Source organism: Pseudorasbora parva, chromosome 4 (assembly GCF_024679245.1).
Source record: "Pseudorasbora parva isolate DD20220531a chromosome 4, ASM2467924v1, whole genome shotgun sequence".
In the NCBI taxonomy this organism is placed as follows: Eukaryota; Metazoa; Chordata; class Actinopteri; order Cypriniformes; family Gobionidae; genus Pseudorasbora; species Pseudorasbora parva.
Window position 1 is genome coordinate 29,627,818 of NC_090175.1, and position 23,186 is coordinate 29,651,003.

Sequence of the window (23,186 nt, forward strand, 5' to 3'; positions counted from 1 at the left end):
TTCCCCGCCTGCATTTACTTTAAGTGTTTTAGCCCGGGAAAGCCCCTCCTCCCTGCCGCCACATTTAGGCCACGCCCACATTGGGGGAAACAATCCAACGCTCTCCATTGATTGACTTTGTATTGCGTGAAGCGGTCGCCTCGTCTTTTTTCACTTATAACAAAAAACAGAACAATGTCTAAAAGCTGATATGTGACAAGGTGTGCAGCAAACAAGCTAAAAAACACATAACTAAGTGTTTATAAGCTGTCGACCCCAAAAAACGAGCGTTTAAGTAGACAAAAGACATGCTTCAGCAGGAAGACTAGGTCAATTTTTGGATCCTGACACTCAGTATGCCTCAGTATGTCTACGTGTGCAGTAAACATTTTGTCAAATATCCAAATGTCAGTTTTATATATGATATTTCCTGTCGCTGATTACTTTCTCCTCCAGCGGGCGTAGTTCTCAGCGTAATCTCGCATGTCCCGCTCTGCACTTTTATGTCTTTAAACGCTCGTTTTTTGGGTCAACAGCTTATAAAAACTTCTGGGTTTTGCGCTTGTTTTCTGTACACCTTGTCACATATCAGCTTTTAGATATTGTTCGTTTTTTTGTAATAAGTCTGAAATGAGAAGGAGGCCGCTTCCCGCAATAGAAAGTCAACGGAGACGGGTTTTTGTTTTCGATGGGCGTGGCTTTCAGATTATGACGCGTGTCGCTCTGTCTGGCCGCCAACCAACTGACACTAATGACGTAACCAACCTTGGGAGGAGAGGAAAAAAAACTACCAAGTAAAAACCAACCGTAAAAAGTCCCAGTGCTCTTAGAACGGCGCTAGGCCAATAAAATACAAGCAGAACATAACACTTAACAATATCAAGCGTCAAACAATCCTATAATTTTTTTTTTTTTTTACTAAGTTAGTATTCTAAAGTGAAAAAAATCTAAGATGTTATGCTGAAGATGTTCTTTTAGAGAATGTCAATGTGTTTTCCCTATTCACATTGATATTATGGAATAGAAAAATTAAAAGAAAAATGGACAAATGATCAAAACAGAGAAGAACTTCATACATTGAAACAAACAAGTAAACTGATGTGTTTGGAGACAAGGAGGTTTTATTTCTAATATGTTTTCTTGTAATCTCATTACCTCAAAATCAGAGAAGACAAAAACCAAAACTGAGTGACCAACCAAGCTAATGTAGTTTTATGGACACACGTTTAAATGCTGTGCATATATACAAAGGAAATCACTTCACACCAGCACCCCTGTGTATGGACGGGGAACTTCACATTTTCACAAACCTGGTCTTATCCGAAAAAAAGGTCTTGATTTTCCTCTGTGATAATGAGGCACACAAAGTGTTGAGGCATAAATGGAAACAGAGAGAAACAAAATCCCAAACAAAAAGTTAAATAGACATCCTCCCTCCCCACTGGTTATACACAAGTATACGCAAGCAGTAATTGTACACTATGAACATGATGAAAGAAAATTCACACAGCCTCACTTCTAAATCAACTCTCAAAGAATGAAGTCCTTCTGTTTTTAACCCCTAGTTTCTTTTTTGATGCATTTTAGGAAAAAAAAAATGCTATTTACAAAATCATATGTCTGAAAGATTCAGTGACTGGAGCAAGTTCTCTGTAATTTATTTATTACCCTTTCATTTGAATGTTAGCAAAAAAGAGAAGCAAGTAATATTTACAAGGGACAACTCAAAATCGTAATTACTCGAGCGAGTTGCAATGGCCGTATGTTTGCTGTATTCTGTTAGAAGCAGAGGTGTCGATTTCTTCAAATTGAATATGCACTACTAATGCACACGCACACATACACAGCAAAGTAAAAGGAATTTGTTGATTCAAAGTTGTTGGTGTAAAGCAGGGTCGCCGCGGCAACAGAGTAAGTTAAACAGCGCTCAGGTCCCTCCCTTTGGGATCTCACATTGGGCGAAGAAGAGTTCAGTCTCATCTGAGATTGCGTTCACTTAATCCACTTTGACCACGCTGTAGATCTTGGTGACAAACCAAAAGCAGGCAAAAAATCCAATTGTACCTGGAAGCAAAAAATACAAATTGAGATTACTAAAATACAACACAATATTGTGTAAATTACACAAAGACAGCCTACAAACATTGAATGTTTGGAACAAAGTATATCCCACAATTTTACTTGATAAAGTGCTCTGAACTCAAAGGGTTAATAGCACAGTGAAAATGACATTTTTAAATATTTCTTGTTGATGTCAAAATGGTTGCCTTCCAAGAAATAGCTTTGCTCTGAAATATTTATATACTAATATGCGAGTTATTGCTTTGATTTGACTGGTTCTTCCACACCTACAGGTGTATTGTTATACTAAAATATGTTCAATGGACTAGGATTTTTATTGCCAATATCATTGTCCTTTCTACTTCCCTTTACTTCTACTTCTAGTATTTGAACTGCCTGCTATTTTGCAAGTTCTCCTCCTTAGAAATAATGGAGGGGTCTGAAATTGTCATCATAGGTGTATGCCCACTGTGGGAGACAAAATCAAAAAAATAATCCTGAAATCAAAATGTATGATTTTTAAACTATTTTAATGATACAGCTGCAATTAAGTATTTGAACACCTGAGAAAATCAATATTAATATTTGGTACAGTAGCCTTTGTTTGCAATTACAGAGGTCAAACGTTTCCTGTAGTTTTTCACCAGGGATTTTGGCACACTACTCCACACAGATCTTCTCTAGATCAGTCAGGTTTCTGGCCTGTCGCGGAGAAACACAGAGTTTGAGCTCCCTCCAAAGATTCTCTATTGGGTTTAGGTCTGGAGACTGGCTAGGCCACGCCAGAACCTTAAAGGGAGGGTGAAATGCTGTTTCATGCATACTGAGCTTTTTACACCTTTAAAGACTTGGATTCCCATCCTAAACATAGACAAAGTTTCAAATACTAATGTTGGACGTTTGATGGAGTATTTCTGTGTTAAAAATACTCCTTCCGGTTTCTCACAAGTTTCGGCGAGTTTTTTTCGAGTAATGGGTCTACTTGACGTTAAATAGATCGGAAGGACCTTGTATGGGCTGTACGGGCTCTTCTCCCGGAAGGGTGCGCGCGCGCGTAACTAGAGGGAGAGAGAGGAAATGCACGCTGTAAACAGTCTCTTAGGTGCAGATCCAGTCGTCCGTGAACACTCATGACGCGCCGCGCTCCACTTTATTGCTATGGGTGACGTCGAGCAACTTCAACGCTTCAGCAGAGCATTCAGGGAAGGCAGCGCTGCATTTGAACCAATTTGAACGCAGAAATGACGGGAAGCTTCAAGGCATCGCTTCAGTCGCGTCGCAAAGTGGATTTCCACGGTCACTGCTGTCACAGGACTTCACCAAATCATACCAAAGAAGTGTGTTTTTGACGGAGCGGTCCCAGCGATAAAGATTTGGTCCTGCTTTGGAAGCAGCCGGTGAGTTAAACTGCTTCAAATGTCTCTGCTATTGGCTACCGTCGCATGAGTAAACATCAGTAAACGATACGATCGCGTGCTTCGTCATTCAAATGCGCTAACGGTTACTCCATTGTTGTTCTGTATAACACTAGTCTGACTGTGACGTGCAAAACCGTTTTGCTTGCTACCTCTAAGGTCTAGTCACATACAATAGTCCATAAACCGAATCATGTCCTCATAAACTGCGCGTAAAGACACACAAAGGCCCCTAAATACAGTACATACCACAGAGACGGACATCCTGATGTTGCCGTTTCTCCTGTTCAATTTATTTCAGCCTCAGATTTGATTGTGGATCATTATCTGTATTAGCTGAGCTAGATGGGTTTCTCCACGCTTGAGGACATCACCGCTTTGTGCACATTCGTCATTCTTTAGCTCCGCCCACACGATACGCCTCCAGGCGCTCGGTTTTTTCGGGAAAGACTCGGTACAGCCCATATTTCTTTTATAAATATGATAAAACTAAAGACTTTTCGGAGATATGAAGGATGCAATACTACTCTATAGGTACTCAAGATTGACATGAGATTGACTGAAACTGAGTGTTTCACCCCCCCTTTAACATGCAATAAGAAATATAATAATATCTTTACAGAACCACTCCTTGGTTATCCTGGCTGTGTGCTTTGGGTAATATACACCCAGTCTCGACCCATCTTCAATGCTCTAACTGAGGGAAGGAGGTTGTTCCCCAAAATCTTGCAATATATGGCCCTGGTCATCCTCTCCTTAATACAATGCAGTCTCCCTGTCCCATGTGCAGAAAAACACCCCAAAGCAAGATGGCACCTCCCCCATGCTTAACAGTAATGTGTTCTTGGGATGGTACTCGTCATTCTTCATTCTCCAAACACATTTAGTGGAATTATGACCAAAAAGTTCTATTTTGGTCTTATCTAACCATGACTTTCTCCCATGACTCCTCTGGATCATCCAAATGGTCATTGGCAAACTTAAGACGGGCCTGGACAAGTGCTGGTTTAAGCAGGGGAACCTTCCGTGCCATGCATGATTTCAAACCATGATATCTTTGTGTATTACCAACAGTAACCTTGGAAACAGTGGTCCCAGCTCTTTTCAGGTCATTGACCAGTAGTTCTGGGCTGATTTCTCACCTTTCTTTGCATCATTGAGACCCCACGAGGTGAGATCTTGCATGGAGCCCCAGTCCAAAGGAGATTGACAGTCATGTTTAGCTTCTTCCATTTTCTAATGATTGCTCCAACAGTGGACCTTTTTTCACCAAGCTGCTCGGTAATTTCCCCATAGCCCTTTCCAGCCTTGTGGAGGTGTACAATTTTGTCTCTAGAGTCTTTGGACAGCTCTTTGGTCTTGGCCATGTCAGTTGGATTCTTATTGATTGTATGGGGTGGACAGGTGTCTTTATGCAGCTAACAACCTCAAACAGGTTCATCTAATTTAGGATAATAAATGGAGTGGAGGTGGACATTTTAAAGGCAGACAAACAGGTTTTTGAGGGTCAGAATTCTAGCTGATAGACAGTTGTTCAAATACTTATTTGCAGCTGTATCATACATAAAAATCCAGAAATCACTATTTTTTAGCTATTTATTTGTATGTTTTTATGTATTTTTATTTATGTCTCTTACAGTGGACATGCACCTACGATGACAATTTCAGACCCCTCCATGATTTGTGGGAGGAAGTGGGATAACTTGCAAAATAGCAGGGTGTTCAAATACTTATTTTCCTCACTGTATATGTTGCTAACTGAGGACTGCAATCACAACCTGTCAAGTAACCATTGTAACATCACCAGTCACACACCTCACGAGTATTCCCCGTTTTATCTCACTTACAGTCTCAACAGCAGCTAACTAATGCTGACTTTTTATAGACCAGTGGTTCTCAAGGAGGAAAACTTTCAAGGGGGCCTCGGGATGACTCCAAAGTATTTATCATGATATAACAATCTAATTTCTTTAAAGCTACTTTAAAATTATGTGAAAAGCATAAGTTTCTATGAATTGTGGTCTTTCTACACTATAAATTTCAAACTCAAGGCCTGTGGGCCAAAACTGGCCTGTTACCTCATTCATGAGCTCTGCAAATAAGTTAATTATATTGTGAACCTGATCATGTCATATTTTGCCTCGTGCCTCATTTTGTTAAGCTTGCAAGTTAATTTCTGAAAAGCATGAATGAAACTTCTCAGTGTTAGGGCTTCACAATCACTCAGTTAGTGCTTTCCTTTGCAAATATTAACCCTTTTATGCCTCCAATCACCGGTGTGTTTAGAACATTCAGGACGAGATTAACTGCTTACTTGCACATATTTCATAATTGGAATGACAATTGGGTTGGTGGAAATTAGCATATGGCTTTGTATAAATCTACTTCTAATCGCTGAAGTAACCCTTTAATAAAACCATTAGGAGTCTATTAAAAAATGACCACGATGAAACAGAGTTTGAAAGAATAAACATATAAAGAATATATATAGATGTCATCAAGAAAACAGTTTTTATACCTAATAGGCAACTTTAACAAAGCCAGTATATTACACCGTAAAATTGAACTAATTAAATGACCTGCAACACTTGTAATGTTTGTTACATAATATGGTTAAAGAAATAAATGCGTAAATAGACTACTCTTAAAATAATTAGAGTTTAATGTTTTACTCCGTAGTAGCAGCTTTTTGAGATTCTAATGAGTTATGAAATTGGTCTTAGATATTCAGGTGGCCATCAGGGGTACAAATAATGTGTCCCAAGCAGAAACTGAGATCAACACTCCTGCTCTATACACACCTGTAAAGAGGAAGAAGATGAGCGCCATAATCATGGTGTAGCCAAAGTAAAGAATGGTGCTGGCAAGTCCACTGATCTGTAGCTTAGAGAAGAAGTAATGGATGGCATAGACCAGAAAATAAACAGCTGTGAATCCGCTGGTCAGGAAGGAACGCCACTGCCAGTGATAGTCCTAAGAGATGACACATACACAAAACAAGTGAATAAAAATAAATTAAAAAAAACACCCACACAATTGTCCGAAATTTGCATTTCGCATTCTCTCACCTCAGCACACAGGTGGAAGTAGCACAGGAGGATGGTGGCCTCAGAGCAGGTGATGACCAGGATGATGAAGACCAGGAAGAGAAAGCCAAACATATAGTACATCTGATGAGACCTACAACATAAATGATTACATTGGTTTGTAAACCTTAACCAATTGGATTCATGCTCTGGTATTCGTAAAGCCTAATAAAACAGGAGTACTGAGTAACCATTATTAGACTCATGAACTTCACATCAGCACTGACCAGATGCTGTTAAGGATGAAGAATAGCTGGATGAAGATGCAGCCGAATGGCAGGATTCCACCCATGACAATGCCAGGAAGAGGTTTAGTGTAGAAGGACTGCTCTGGAATCTGTCTGGGGATCTGATTGGTCCTTACAGGATGTTCAATTCCCTGATTGTAAAAAAAAAAATACACATGTATAACTTCCAATAAAAAGAGATAATTATGGATAACTGATGGTGTTCTGGATTATTTAATAAAGCAAATTAACTCTTTCTCCACCATTGACGTAATGGTCAGGCTTTCCGTGTTTTAAAGGGGTCATATAATGGTACATGCACTTTTACAAGCTGATTGTATGGAAATGTGTGTTGGCAGTGCCTGTACACAAACCATCCTATAATGATAAAAACCCATCCAGTGTTTTTTTTTTTAAATCTCCTTATATGTTTTCCCCTGTTTCAAATCAAACTATTCGACCACGTGATGTCACGCGGTCGGACGCCCCTCCCACGATTGATGAGTGACAAGCAGCGTTTCATCTCAGACCCGCCCTGAGCGAGCTCTGTCATCATCAGCACAGTCCGCCATTACCCTGGAGCAGAATGGCGTCCAAGCGATTTTAGTGGTCTGTCCTTGGGTGTAATAATGAACACAGCAGTCATTCTGATGTTCCTAAATCCAAACCCCTGAAGATGCAGTGGCTGAGTTTTGTTTTCGTCAATGCTTTTATGTTTGTGCGAACCGCAAATCATTTCTCACCAGACTGCTTTAAAAAGGATTTTTATGCTTTTTATAAAGGATTCAGATCTGTCGTGTTCCTGCTGCCCCTCCAGAAGAAGTGAATGTAGTTTGAAACGCTTCACGATGAATGCGGCTAAAGTGGGTAAGTTACGTTACGGCATGCTTTCTATGTATGACGTTCTCAATATAATTCATAATCCCACGTTTATAATGACCAATGCATTATGGACTGTGTACGCTGGTTTTAAAGTTCATGTGGTCGTGGTAACACTAAGCTTAATTATGTAGATGGTTTTTAACGGTGTCTGTTACTGTCAAAAAACAAATCGTGTTGTAACAGTTATTACACTGCATAGATAACGTTACGCATCACTGACAAACCGACAAAACAGAAATAAAGTTTTTATTGGCATTAGCTGTAACATCAATCTGTCAATGAACTAACGAACATCAGTAAACACATACCATTTGTATCTCACTACGCTAACGTTACCCTGCCAGTACATAAAGACAAATCAAAGTGACATTACATTAACCTCTTAAGGTCCGCGAGGACGGGGACATGCTGAAGCTCTCTTTCAGACTAGGGATGGGCATTCGATACATTTTTCTTAGTCAAATCGTCGGGAGAATTAACGATCGACTATCAATTAATCATTAATATTTTCTATAATAAAATTAATTATTTAACTTTTGTAATTCAAAAATGCAGCATGTTTTTCCATGCCTTTGCACACCAGAAGCGTGTCTGATATGTGTAATGTAATGCTGCTATAATGTTAGGTGATGTACAGGAAGGCTAGACTTCATGTTTAACATAAATATATAGACTAATGATACAGCAAAGACATTGTTGGCAAAATATGCTACCGAATATTTAGTTCTGTAATATTTCAACATCAATAATTATGTTTTTTTTAATTACAATTAGGCCTATATCTGCATTTACGTTAACCTAGAGACTTTCAAACATAAAAATGTAATTTATTAATGTGCCTTCGTGTCAAAATGACAAACATATTGTTCTATTCTAATTTTGCCTGGAAACGCTTTCAACACGCTTGCGTGTCGGGTGAAAAATAGGCATCGGTTCTCTAGCATGCACACGTTCTCGGCTCGAGCCGCTTCTGAGACATGCGCGTCATGCAGGTAGTGTGTAAAAACGGACACGCCACGAACACACCCGCTTTGAGGAGACTGGCATTGCTGGGATGCACAAGTTGCCTCCGCGCTAACTTTTCCAGCAGGATGCACTGCAACCGACATTAACCAAGGACGGGTGTACTTTGTTTAAGTGTGTACTAAGGGTGTACTAAGATCATTAGAGTCGTGGCTGTGGTGTATACTTCTTATACACGCAACGCAATGTTTGCAGCCAACTATTTCAGTCTTTAAATCAAAATGGTCCCACGCCACACTTCGCGTGACCTCTTCATAAGTATTCTTTTAAAATCATCTTCATCTTCTGAACAAGCACCGAATCTCCTGATCAAAACACAGGCGAAACAGCAGCTTAAACAAGCGATAGAATACGTAAGCTGCTGCATATGTAAAATAACGTGACCGTGAACATTAAACAAGCATATAAATCAAAACTGCCTAATGTTGCCCAATGAAATGTCAACCCAGGACGAGCTATAGGACTGTGCAAGATTTGGGGTGTTGATGGATCTACTCCATCTATGTTAAGAATTTAGATTTTTTTTTTTGCATAAAAGCAGAGGCTCTGTTCTTTCTCTTTATATGTTCAGATATTCATATACAAATATATTTTTTTGTGAAAATGATCAAAAATGCTAGCGCTGATGCAACTTTTTTCAAAAATGCTGGTGGGGAAAAAGTTAGTTTGAAAAAAGCTTTTGGGAAACAATCTGAAAGTAAAGAAAGCTTACGCTTTTCTTGAAACCAAAGTACGCTCCGATAAAGGTGAGAGGCACTGAGATGCAGAACCACAGAGCCAGGATGGCCACCAGAGTGCCAAATGGCATGGCAGCTGATGAACCCTCGCCCCACAAAATCAGATTCATTACAAAAAAATCTGCAAACACCACCCTGAAAAAGCATGAAAATGGTTTATCAACAACAAGCCATATTTAATCAAACCACAAGACATCAAATTGCATTTTTAAAATTCAGCAAAATGGCCCAGATCTCCCAATAACCTTTACATTTAACGATATAACTGCTTAATGAAATGAAATCTTTGGATTTAAATTCAAGGAATAATGGATTTCTCATTTACCCACCCTGGACAGAGAAACGCTGTCAACAGGACATTGGTCTTCCACTTCTCCCCACCGAAGGCTGGAAAAAATGAGAGAGACCAGTTGACCGCACATGTGACAAACCAAATATTAAACTACATTTTACAAAACCAAATATTAAACCACAAAAAGAAAATGACCAGAGTTCCTTTTTTTTACTTTTACATTTTATTAGGTGCATAATATAAAAAGGGGTCCTAAATATATTCTGGCATGTGAGGCAGCATCTTATATCACATATTTTTAATACGCTCTAAAAGTATAGATTTTACATGAAATTAGTAGAGGTGGAAATCTTTAGGCACCTCACAATCCAATCCAATCTGATTCGGATTCTAGGAGTGACGACCCGATCCCAAAACGAACTTTTTTTTCTTATTAATTCATTTACAGATTTCAAATATTACATTTATTTGTAAATTTTTATTTACCTACTTACCTACTTTACCTAAGTACTTTTTAGAATAATGAATTATACATTTAATTAAAACTATTTTATGTTAAGAATTTTATCAAACTAAATATAGCTTCAAAACATTCAAGAAAATAGTAAATAATAACAGAGGATCCAAGAAACCATACAAGTATTAAACAGAATGATGTCAGTACCTAACAGACAGATCACATCAAGGATGACAAACGATAAAGATATAGTTCTAAAATCATTCTAAATATAAAAGAATAGCAGTCCACACCACAACTATAACGGCACAGAGAAACAATATAGTTTGAATCACTTCCAGAATTTTGAATAATGAATGATAAAAACATTGACAACCAATTAGAATCCTTCCTGCTTTAAAGAGCTTGAGCATTTAAAGCTGCAGAACGCGCTTAGAATAAACAAAATATCATCCACTGATGTGGATGCTAATAGTGGTATGATGTCAGAATAACTGACTGTGCTTATATTCATTTTGCATCATAAAAGCATTTTTGAGATGCAAGTAGATTTAACGCAAGCATTTGAAAGCAGCCATCGGTCAGTAAGTGAGTTTCGTGTATTGACTGTATAATACTACTGCATTCCCAACTGTATAAATGATGCCTTCATAGATGATTTGTAAGAGAAAGCACTGAAATATCTGCAGACGAGACCGCACATTGCAAGTGTAACATTTCTCGCAGTGCATATGCTGTGAATGCCCTTGTAAACCACTTTAAACAACTTATTTTATGGAAGGTTTGAGGGGTTTTGTGTGTGATGCATTGGAGAAACTTTTTTTCCTTTCAACCCCTAATAATTAGTGTTATCAAAATTACAGGTACTTTGACATTAAGTTGATACTGTAATTGTAAAAATAAAACTGTTTTGGAAGTACAGAGAACTTACTCCATTCGGTACCCGCTGATAAGCAGCTGCTTTCAAACACTCCTGTGTGTATTTAAGTTTGAGCTCTTAAGAGTTTACTTGTGATGTTTCTCTTTATTTCATTACTGACTTTTAATTTGACATTTTAAAATGATTGTTAAATAATTTTTTGTTATGACTTTAAACATTTAAAAACGTTCACTTTTTTTTGTGTGTGTGAAAAAGTCAAAACTACTCCTCGACCATTTCACAAGGTGGATAATATTAAATAAAACTGCATTTAAATATACTTCCAAAATCCACCCAAAACAGTAAAGTACACATTATATTTCACATATAAGGAAAACACTAACTGTTATCTTATTTAGGTTGGACATGTAAGTTGTATGTCTGCTATTCTGACTGACACTGGGAAGTATTGAGAAAGCCATAGGCACTGGCCTGCTTCCTCTGTGTTATTTTATCATTGAGATACTAGCTATAGCTATAGTTTTTTAATGTCTATAAAAGTTATTTATTTTATTTCAGTTTTAGTTATATCCAATTAAAGTTTTTTTTTTTTTACCTTTATTTCAAGTAATTTTTTTTGTTAGCTGTTATTTCCTACAAACCTGTGCATCACATTTGGTGGGAAGAATAATAAAAATGTTTGATTATTAAATGAATTTATGATTCCATTTCTAGCAAGAAACAAGCAGATGGAAGATCAAAGGAGACAGTTAAACATCTGTTGAATGACTGATGTTAAAACAGACATAGCTCAGCAGATGGATCTACAACTGATATCATAGTAGGACACGGCAGGTCTGGAAAAAGAAGAGTAAGCTCTCATTGTAATCTGCACAAGCCGTCAAACACAACTAAAGCAAAAAAGAAGCAGGGGCGTGTATGCCTGTCAGTTCGTGTAGAGGGCTCCTTTGACATTAATTAAATCTAACGAACTGCAGACAGCCCTAATGAAGGGAGGATCAGAGGTCAAGGGTCAAACCTCTGCTGTGTACTTACATTTGTAGTAGCGGGCAGCCACATAACCAGCTGGAGTACCCAGCAGCACCCACAGCACCACCGCACATGTCATCAGAGCTCCGCGATTGGCAGGTGACAGGAAACCCAAACAGGCAAAAACTATAAGACACAAGCGAGAGAGAGGAGGAAAACGTTGTCAAGTTCAGGGTTGCATAAATGTATAAAATTTGAACGCTAAGTTAATTCAAACTATCATCAAATTCCATCACAAGATACACAAGAAAGTTAATTTTGTCAGTCATCACAAAGCAAACATTTACCATTGTTGTATTTTTGTTCATGCTGCATTTCATTTTTTTATTGTCAGATTCCCTCTCGTCACATTTAATTGAGTATCATCCATTAAATAATAGTCAAGATCATGTTAATTAGGACATTATTTTGATATTTGTGCATTGATTTTAGACATCTGACTGTTTTTATGCCAAAGACAAACTTCTAAAGTAAAGTAAATGAAAAAGTTAAAAGGAAAACCTGCATTCTGTCAATAAGGGCTTAAATTGTACACGACTGCTCATCTCTCAGTACACTTACAGAGAGTAACAAATGTCATGATGAAGATCTGAGTCCCAGAGCCCAGAAACACAGACAGCAGCATGCCTTTCCTAGGAGGCCTGAAGACATCTCCGTGAACAAGCTTCCAGCCAAATTCCTCCTGGGCATCCTCCTGGAATAGATGGAGTGGAAAAGCGAGGCTTTAACAATAGCAGGAGCTAACGGAACCCAGTTCAGGCGTGGGTTTGGGTCTAAAGCCCAATTACGGCTCTCGGAGATCAAAGAAAAGACGCTGGTTGCTGCTCAGACCAATGATACACTGTGTCACTCTCGATCTGTTTTTAATGAGTCTAATGTGTGTGGAGGGAGGAGGGGCCATGGTGAGACACAGGAAAGAGAGAAGACGTAAAAGCAACAGATGTGTGCATCACGCCTGACCTTGCGTGACCTCCAACACCAGATGGGAGGGGCTAAATATACCAAGATATGAAGTGATCTGAATGCGAAGTGTGTGTATTATAGGTGACTCATATCAAGGGTGAAGGCCAGTGGCAGCACTAGGGGACCATTTTATGTAAGAGTAAAGGAGAAACATTATGAATGAAACTTACTTGACACTTGAACAGTTGCTATATGAAAATCCTAATGAAGAGAATATGCGATATGCATTTTTTTCCTCCTGTCATGTGTACAGATACTTTTTATAGACAAGAAGCAATGACCTACTTACCTTAAGGTGCTGACTTACGTCAACTAACTTTTAGACCGATTACAATTTCTATTTAAATGTTAATGAAATTAGTCAAAAAATTATATGTAAGGTGTTTTTTGTGCCAACATGTATAAACCATTGACTTAATGGTAGAAAAGTCAATTATGCCTCATTCAGGTATGGCCCGCTTTAGTAATCATTTTAATTAAATCCTCAACAGCCAATCATCAATCATTATGCAGTCCCATTTAATCTCAAACAAAACACCGCAAACTTCAGATTCATCTCAAAATAACTTTTGTCATGTATTGTCCTCAAAAAAAAAAAAAAGAAAGTATAATAGGACCCCAAATAATAGGAAAATATATAAATAAAATGCTGCGTTGTATGCATATTGTTTAGATACCTGCAGTTTAGGCATTCATTACCTACAGAATTCAATTATTTTACTATAGCACACCCTAACCTTACACCCCCAACAAAACATCCGGGAGCTGCCACTGGTGAAGGTAGATATGTGTGTATGCTTGTCTCTTTTCATCAGTGCGACCCTCATTGCTGGCAGCAAATGATCCAAGTCATATAAACACAAGTGACATATACACATCCTGTAGGCTGCGCTCGTTAACTTACACACAATAGAGTGTATGTACCAGTGTGCTTAGTTTGTAAGACAACTTGGCTGTACTAAAAAACAACCTAACACACACACACACACATTTGTTTTTGTGAAATGTGAGTGCATTCCATAGGCTTAATGGTTTTTATACTGTACACACTGTTTTCTATCCCCCTACACTGCCCTTAAACCTACCCATCACAGGAAACATTCTGCATTTTTACTTTCTCAACAAAAAAAAAACGAATTCTGTATGATTTATAAGCATTTTGAAAAGTGTGGACATGGGTATATTTCACCCTCTCCTTGTAATACCCATGTCATAGCCTTGTCATTATACACATTTGTGTCCTGATATTTCACAAAACCAAGCACACACACACACACACACACACACACACACACACACACGAGAGGGCTGATCACATATCAGACTGTGACATGATAGTTGTAGAGCAGAACTCACCACTGAGTCCATCTGGTTGTATCGGGCGATGTCTTTATGGAGTGTTCGGAGCATGATCATAGCGACCATCCCCGAAAGGAAGAGCACAATGACCAGAGAGTTCATAATACTGGTGGCAGAGAACAGAACATTTGAGTATGCATGTTTTAATTAGCTAAATTACATTAGGGGTTTATTAGGATATGGACCCTGAGCCAGATAACACCCTCTGCATTCCAACTTTGGTGACAATGTAAGGGGTGTACATATATTTGATAATGTATCATCAACATGCGTAATTGTGCATAACATTTTCAAATCACATGTTTCAAGAGAACAGGGAAAACATGTATGTATGTAATTTAGGACAAGGCCATATAAATCTATGTAGTGTGTGATATGTGCTCTCACCTGAACCACTGAATGTTGGTGTGTGGCATAGACTCAAGAATATAATCCCATCTAGAGGCCCAGCGGATGTGTTTTTCCTCCTGCAAACACCAAACCGGCAGTTTTACAAGAGCTCTGCAGAAACACTGACATCCTAAAACACAGCAAGAGTCTCCAGTCTCTTACAGGCTAAATAACCAATTTGTTAATAGAGAGAGAGTAGGGAGACTGTTACATACTGTATGAAACTTATTGTTGCACTGTAAACCTGGTCTGTAATAATGTATACAACCCCAAATTTACATGTTTACATACTCAACCAATCAATGTAAATGTAATCATCGCTTTAATTTTCATACATAGTGTAGTATATGATAAACAATAAAACCAGTGAAAGTGACATGATCACTTTATATGACAAACAAATTTAACCAAAGGCTTTTATTCACATGTAAGCATTGATCAACGCTCATACATAGCACATCAAATATGGTAAACGGAAGCTGAATCTTAATTGCTTGGTGCGCAAAGTCAAACCTCATTGGTTATTGCACACATGGTTGAGTTTGTTTACCTTATTTAATGTGCTCTATGTATGTGTGTGGTAATCAATGTTTATATGCATTTATAAATCTAAAAAATAAAATCTGTTTATCACATAAACCGATAGTCTGTGTTCTAGACTCGGATTTAACCGCTCGATTCATAAGGATTAACTTTACAATGTCCTTATGTACTTTTTGGAGTTAAAAAATGCTGACTGTCCAAACTTTCAATGGATGGATAAAATGATTAAAGAGAAAATAAAAAATATGTTAATTTGTGTTTCAAAGATGAACGTGGCTTATGGCTTTGAAACAATATTAGGCTAAGTAAATAAAGAGAGAATTTTCCTTTTTGGGTGAACTATTCCTATAAGGCTGAATTAGAAGTATTTAAAATCACTGACCACAAATTTGACGGAGTAGGTGTAGGGAATCTTGATTTCTCCATTGAACTTGTTGCTCAGACTCATGGGAGGTCCTGTGCAGTCTGGTTTGTCTATGGTGGTGTGCTTAAAGCTTTAAGAAGAGAGAGAAACATACTCCATATGTACATATTAACATAAACCTTCTACCATTATCCACACAATCTGACAATTAAATATTTTGTTGTGCTTTTTGTTAAATCTTAATTGGCTAATTCTCTGCTGCAATATTAATGGTTGGAATTTTTAGAGCCTCAAATACCTTTTGGGCTCTAATTTAGCTGCGACCAGTCTGGCACCAGCAGCCTCCGTCTCCACCTTGTGGTAGAAGATAGTGATGTCCACATGGTTGAAGATGTAGAAGGTGTCTTTGTCATTGAAGTCAGCCTGTGTGAACATTTCCATTTCTTGAACAAGTTGTATTAAACGTAACACTCATCATTCGTGTTGGGCGATATGCTCCACAGTCATATCGTTGAATAGTCAGCCTGTGATCTCGGAGATGCATGATGATATCAGTGGATGGGTGAGGTCAATTAGCTTATTTGTTTCTTTACTCATTTATTTGTTTACTTTGTTTTATAATCACAGGAAATTAGGAATTTTGTTTTATAAACACAGGAATCTTTTTTCTGTCATTTTGCAAGCCAAGATGTAGTTGGTGATGAAGAAAAATGTCACTTTGCATTGAAATATTTCACCCAAATGTCAAACCTGTGGATATCACACAGGGAATTTACCAAGTTTACATGAGAGCTATGCCAGTGAAGGAGCATAAAACCACTGGCATTGCAAGTAAACTGCGTTCACAAGAGTTTATTAATAAATCAGGTTATTTCCCAGTAGTCAAACAAAACATAGCCTGATTATTTCTGTATCAGACTTCGCATATTACATGTAATATGTCTGTTGTGATGTTAAATAAAGCATTACAAACTGAAGAATATTTAAACATGTCAGCAGTAAACTTATATAGATATATAACTTGTATACCTTTTGAGATTTAAGAACACATTTTTATAACTTCTTGGCTCAAGAAAGAGCCAGGCTTGCAATTTATTTCTTCCTCCTAACGCGGAAGGCTCACACTGTCTGGACGTGCTTAAATGCACATTAAGGACGCTTTCCTGTAATAAAGCATGTGCGCACTTTCATTAAGACCAAAGGTCTTTCATAAGACCTTACAAACGCGTTTACAAACAGACAAATCAAGGTAAGGGGTTTATGACTTTACTATGATAAAGCAAATGGGTTAACACGTTTACATGACTTGTGAAAGCAAAAACTGTCCAAGCTTTTGGTATCTGTCACTTCATTAACCCCCTCTTTAAAACAATACCACAACCATTTATATTTACTGTGCTTATGCAGAAATATGATGTTATAGCGATCAGTAAGCCGAGAGGGCACACAGGGTTTGTTTGCGCATTAATAATAACTGACTTGCGCATGCCTAATATACGACTCATGATCATAAAAAAAAAAAACAGTGTCACTGTAGGTAAAGGTAAAGATGAAGTCATCATCCATCATTTTTTTTTAGCAACACTGCTTTTCTTTATCCAAAAAAGAGATTTAGTTTGCATATCCTATGTTGATTCTATGTTGGGTGCTTTAGGCCACAATTGAAAGTATTAATAAAATGTATGTTAATATATTATATTATAATTTAATATAATATATTAATATATTATAATAATATATTTAAATTAATTTTAAGCTATCATTGAGGAGTGCTCAATCCTCACTGGACGTCCACGTGTTGGTGTTACAACTGTGGTGATGTAGTTATGAAATTAGGGAAGGCAAATGATTATTCATTTAATAATAATAATAATAATAACCTATAAATAATAATAATAATATTAATAACTATTATTCAATACATTTATGGGAAAAACAAGGCAATTATAATTTTGATATAGTAAAAGGCATCAGCAATCTGTGATATGTCTAACTATCATCTATTGGCACAACCCTACTTAACATATGACCTGTGAAAAGGTTGTGGGTAAGCGTTACTCACATTGACAACACAGGCATCTTTGGCTCGTCCTGTATCCGTGACATAGCAACCAATGGGGAAACCAGGATTACAAAACTTCTGATTGTCCTCCACATCATAACACCACGTCACTGGCATATTATCAACAATCCTGAGAGAGACAAGTAAGTCATGAGAAGCTATGCTTCATTCTCTAAGACGTCGTTCTGTGTTACTGCTGGAAAAGAAAGAGACTTAGTGACAGCCTCACCAGTGGTGTTGGTAATTAAGGAGCATTCCCTTCTTGAGGAAGTCCAGTTTGGCTTTATCATCCGTTTTATCAGTTTTGTAAGATTTAACACAAACAGGCTGGCATTCCAAATTCTTGTTGAAGGAAAACTAGACAAAAAAAGAGATACTCAATGACACTGAATAAAATGCTAATGTTAAAGAGAACAATATAATACATTTACTGCAATGTAAATTTTGAAGTAAGGACAAAGTCAGACCTTGAGTGGACATGAATTTTCAATTATGCATTTAATTTTATCGCAAGTGAATTACATTGCACTTAAGGTAGACATTTTGTGATATAGGTGTTGCTAAAATAGCAATTGTGTGATATACCTTATACGGGGACGGCTCAATTCTTTCTCCAAACAAAACCTGACCCAAGTTCTCAGATGGACGCTTCTCAGACTGATCAGCACAAAAATCAAACCTGGAAGATTAAAAATAATGAAGTATAAAGCTTTCTGGACACAGTTAACCATCAAAATAAACCATACACAACATGTTTGGAATATCAGTCATACCATCACAAAATCTACCACTTGATAATCTGTCCAGTATGATTGGTTAGGTTTCAGATATGCTACTTTAAACTGCATTCACATGGGGCGTCAGCTTTAATGCGTGACGGAAGGGGCGCGTCTGAAGCCTGGTGCTGATGAAACCATCATAGTGATAACAGCCAATCGGATTACTTTTCTGATGTTGCATGAATGCAACTGGCTAGGGTATTTGCATAGGCAATCTGATTGGCTAACACCTGTGTTGGCGGCTTGGCGCTTGAAAGGGATACTCACCGCTTTTTCATATTAATAACAGTTTAATATGAAAAAGCGGTGAAGTATCCCTTGAAAAGTTGAACATTTCTCAACTTCTGCTGCAAGCAACGGAACCCACAATTCAGTTCGCCAATGCATGATGTTCCCATTCAAAGCCAATTAGAAGTGTTAACACCATGAATGCACCATTACTGCACTTCTAAGATGGATGTCTTGTTTAATTATTTATCCGGTGTCATGACATGTAAAGTGAAAAATATTTCGTCTGTCAATATTTAAACACAGCTCGCAAAGTTGCCGTATTCTCTATACAGTAGACTATTGGGTGGGTGTGAGCATTTTAAAATGGATTCAAATTCTTAGTGAAGAATTTTATTCACTATGTAGTTATAAAACAAAAAAATTAACTGACATTAACCTAAACATTAAACAACAAAACTTCATAAACTACAAACAGATTTTGAGGCCTTGCTTGGACTGGAGGAAATCAGTGAGTTATAGATCACCCGAAAAATAACATCATTCTGAATGATAATTCTGTCATTATTTACTTACCCCTGTGTCATTCCAAACCTGTATTACTTTATTTCTTCATTGGAACATTAAAAAAATATTTTGAGAAATGTTTCAGTGTTTTTAAACCATTCAATGGAAGTCAATAACTTGGTAACTTTTTGGTTACCAGAATTGATCAAAATATCTTCTTTTCATCAGACAACACAAAAGTGTATTTTATTAAAAGAAAGCTGTCACATGAGCACTCATGTTAATTCACAGACAGAACAACCTCAGGCATTTGAGCAGACATTAAGTGCAAAGTGGATTAATAATGCAGAGCATATGCCATATTGAATGTCTTGTGAGGAAAAGTAAGACATTTTTTTGCCTCCATTTGATTATACAGCGGTGGTTTGACTGAAAGGAGTCTGTGTTAAGATAACAGCGCTCCCTCCTCAGCCTGCAGACAGTCTGAGTACAAATCTCTACATTCAAAGTTTCCTTTCCTCCTTCTCCAGTGTCTCCCTAGTGTTTTGCACACACCATCACTGAATTTCATGCTTTTCAGGTTTTCCCTCAGCTTTGTAAATTCCAATGCAAAAGAAAGAGTTGCTCATGCAAAACCTGTACTGTCTAGTAATAAATGTGAGGGGGGGAAAGTAAGATTTCATCAGTGTTGCTCATTAACTAAAAATAAAACTATTAAAATGTGTTTGCATTCATTGAAATGATGTTGAAATTAACTAAAATATAAATATTAGATAAAAAAAAAAAACTTAAATTAAAAATAGAAACACTGCCTTGGGCATCAATGACATAATACCTATTACCCTTGATTTCCTTTGATTTGTTTTATTTAGGAGAAACCATGGAAATACCAAAGATGTTTTTCATATATTATGTGTATATTTATTAAACAGGTGAGCAACTGCTTGGATACACTAATCATCAGAAAACTAATCAGTGTTATATAGCTTAACACAGTTGGTCTTAATTGTTTAAGTCTCATTTTACTGCGACTACCTTGTTTTACCATGACTAATACCTTTCTAACTTGCTGCAATGTGCAACAAGTGTCTCATAGTGGCGAACGCACAGAGTAGCATTATTATAACATAACTTTGATAAAACAGCGCTGCATTACCCCACATATGCATGACCGGAAGAAGCGGAAGCAGTCGTCTGCGGCATTACAAAAGCTCATTAAAATCAAGGCGCCATCAAGCTACACCTTCGTTTTGAAATAAACGACCTCTAGCGGCAAAAAATTAAACATATTGTGGCTTCAATACATATTTTAGATGTATATAACACTATCCATCAATGACAAAAATGACAAATGTTTTTTACTCACGCTGTGTATTCATAGGGCAACACAGACTCCACAGAATCCAGCCTGTTCACAAACAGCTCAATGAATGACTGTGGAAAAGAGAAGCAGTAAAGGTTAAGGCAATGTCCACGGTAATTTCTGTGGTTTCACAGTCAAATGTGCCATCGTTTGAAATTAAGGGATGCACCAATATGAACATTTCAGCTGATAACCAATATTCTTTATATTTAAAAGACGATAATGTTTCCAATCATATTTCAAGAAATTCAAAAACATCATGGGCCATTGCAAAAAGCGTATATCTAAAGTGTTTCAGCTGAAGAAAATAATCCATTATTTATTGGCTGTAACATATCCACCAAAGGTAATTATTGGGTTGATTACTATAACATTAAAAAGGGCCATACATCGGTCGATACGAAGGCTGATATATTGTGCCCTAGTATTAACTTTTTTTCTCCATTCACTTTTTTTTGACATGCAAATGTTCATACGCTGTGCCATGTGTCGTGATGGCCACTGTAAAAAAAAAAAAAGAGATTGTTTAGTGACAATAGTGTAGGGGTAAGATGCATGGCAGAAAGTTGATGCAAATCAGCCAGAGGTTCGAATTCGCCTTTTGAGGAACTCACTCTACTCCCTTTTCCTATCACATATCAGAACGGAAAGGCATTTATTTTCAATAAAAATGAAGAAAACATATAAAAGTGCCAATAAAGTGTATAACGTGTTTAATAATAACATGTTTATTGGTTAGGGTCAGGTGAGCAGAATTATATATGATAAAAGTGTGTGGGTCCCATATCATTGATTTTAAAAAGTGGGTGGGTCTTGCCCCACCGACATAAAATGGTTCAGACGCCCATGATAAGAACCATAGTGCCCATCAAAATGTCAGTTACTACAGTAAAACACATTCATATGTGATCTCTTTGATACTGTGTAAAACGTATTTTAGATGTATTTTATTTTCTTGATGATGATGGTGCTGTTTTTAACAGTCACATTGCAGTAAAGGTAAGTGTTATTGTATGATATTTTATTAAAAAAAATATTAGTGTAACTATTTATTTAGGTGGAAACTATGGCTACCACATTTAACTATAGTTTAACTATAGTTATTTACAAAGGAAATGCATTTAAGAGTTGTTTGCAGTGTATAAGAGAATCCCCCCCCCCCCATAAAGAATGTGGACATAAGGAGAACAAACGTCCGTCACACCTGTTGAACCAGTTTTAACGTGGACGTGACGTCTACAGTGAGACCTGCTAATTCCCCAGCTGTTATTTAACACACTATTGAATTGCATTATTCAACAATAATATAATGAGCGTCATGACACAAACTTTAACTAGTCAATGGGATGCATCCAAATGATTCGTGACCTCTTTCGTTCATCATGCATATGAAGATGATTTTAATGAACTGTTGTGCGCTGTGCACTCTCACCTCGGAACTATACTAGAATACGTTACTTCAAAAGCTGCGGTATGAGAGACCGTAACGTTAGTTGAATTGTAAATTTATCGCCACCATACATTAAAAGTGAGGCGGTCAGTTGCTAACATTTTTCCAAATGTTTGTGCTCTATGTAAATAATATATAAAACAAAAAAGCACCGGCTGATTAAATTAATTTAGAATTTACTTTTTTTTTTTTTTAAGACAAACTAACGTTACTCCAGGTGAGGAGACGACACATGAGAATGAACGGAATCTCTTCTTTTGAAGGCCTCACAGACGCAACGTCAAAGGAAAAGTCAGTTATTTGGCAATAAAAAGTTTGTGCAAGAGTTGAAATGAGTACGTTAGGTTTAGCTCTTATCAATAACGTCTCCACAACTTGCACACATCAATAGCATAAGGAGCTAGCATTCACGCAGCACAAGACACTCCGTTAGAGAAAGAAAAACGACACATCTCATACATTTGCCCGAAATTATTAACTATGCTTATTAATGTAAATGTTTACCTTGCAGTCTGGCACATCACTGTTTTTTTCGCTCGTTTCTTTTTCACAAAAGCTGACCGGGGCCAAACCAGGAAGATAGAAACTCAACGCGTCCCGCAGAGATCCGCACACAAAAAGCAACAAAAAAACAACACGGACACGGTGGAACACGACCATTTTGCCTTGACCGACTGGTTAAGGATTCGGAAGATGTATTTACATGCGTAAAATGTAGATATGCGTTCAAAATCCAGACATTGGTGATAACTAAGCACAAGCGCTAGCGAAACTGCTGCCTGCGTAGCAGCATCTGACTCCTCAGACACGTCACCCGTCACGAACAGCATGATGGGATAGCGGAGGACTCTAATGCGGAAGAGAATAACACCAACGCATAAAAATAAAAATCTCTACTCAGAATGCTGTGCTCTCTGTAAATGATATATTTCATTTAGCACCTATTTTTAATATCACCAATTTACAAGAAAATATTTTAATACACCCATTGGTTAATATTTACTGCCAATCTAATTTATGGGATATAAAATATTCAGTCTATGTAAGAGTATTTAATAGTATTATAATGGATAACACTTAGAAGCAACAAAGTTGATACATGCGTAACAA

The 23,186-nt window shown here is 37.3% G+C and overlaps 1 protein-coding gene across 1 annotated transcript; it reads right to left on the minus strand.

Moving 5' to 3' along the window:
* Nucleotides 1–1,080: 1,080 nt before the first annotated feature.
* On the minus strand, nt 1,081–22,888 carry tm9sf2 (transmembrane 9 superfamily member 2). The gene is made up of 17 exons (XM_067441504.1): nt 22,581–22,888; nt 20,630–20,697; nt 18,335–18,428; nt 17,979–18,106; nt 17,750–17,879; nt 15,986–16,110; nt 15,706–15,817; nt 14,778–14,857; nt 14,388–14,496; nt 12,630–12,762; nt 12,075–12,194; nt 9,740–9,797; nt 9,386–9,545; nt 6,769–6,920; nt 6,524–6,635; nt 6,257–6,428; nt 1,081–2,043 (listed from the first exon to the last, which is right to left on the minus strand). Exons 1-17 carry the CDS (start codon nt 22,734–22,736, stop codon nt 1,976–1,978), a joined length of 1,977 nt encoding a protein of 658 aa, XP_067297605.1. The 5' UTR covers nt 22,737–22,888; the 3' UTR covers nt 1,081–1,975.
* Nucleotides 22,889–23,186: the final 298 nt, after the last annotated feature.

Excerpts from the sequence above, each read along its gene's own strand:
- tm9sf2 (XM_067441504.1), bottom strand. The coding sequence starts at position 22,736 with ATGGTCGTGTTCCACCGTGTCCGTGTTGTTTTTTTGTTGCTTTTTGTG. Across the intron at positions 12,195-12,629 it reads CATGACATTTGTTACTCTCT|TTTTTGCCTGTTTGGGTTTC; the intron begins GTAAGTGTACTG and ends TGTGTCTTATAG. Across the intron at positions 2,044-6,256 it reads CATCTTCTTCCTCTTTACAG|GTACAATTGGATTTTTTGCC; the intron begins GTGTGTATAGAG and ends TTTTGCTTCCAG.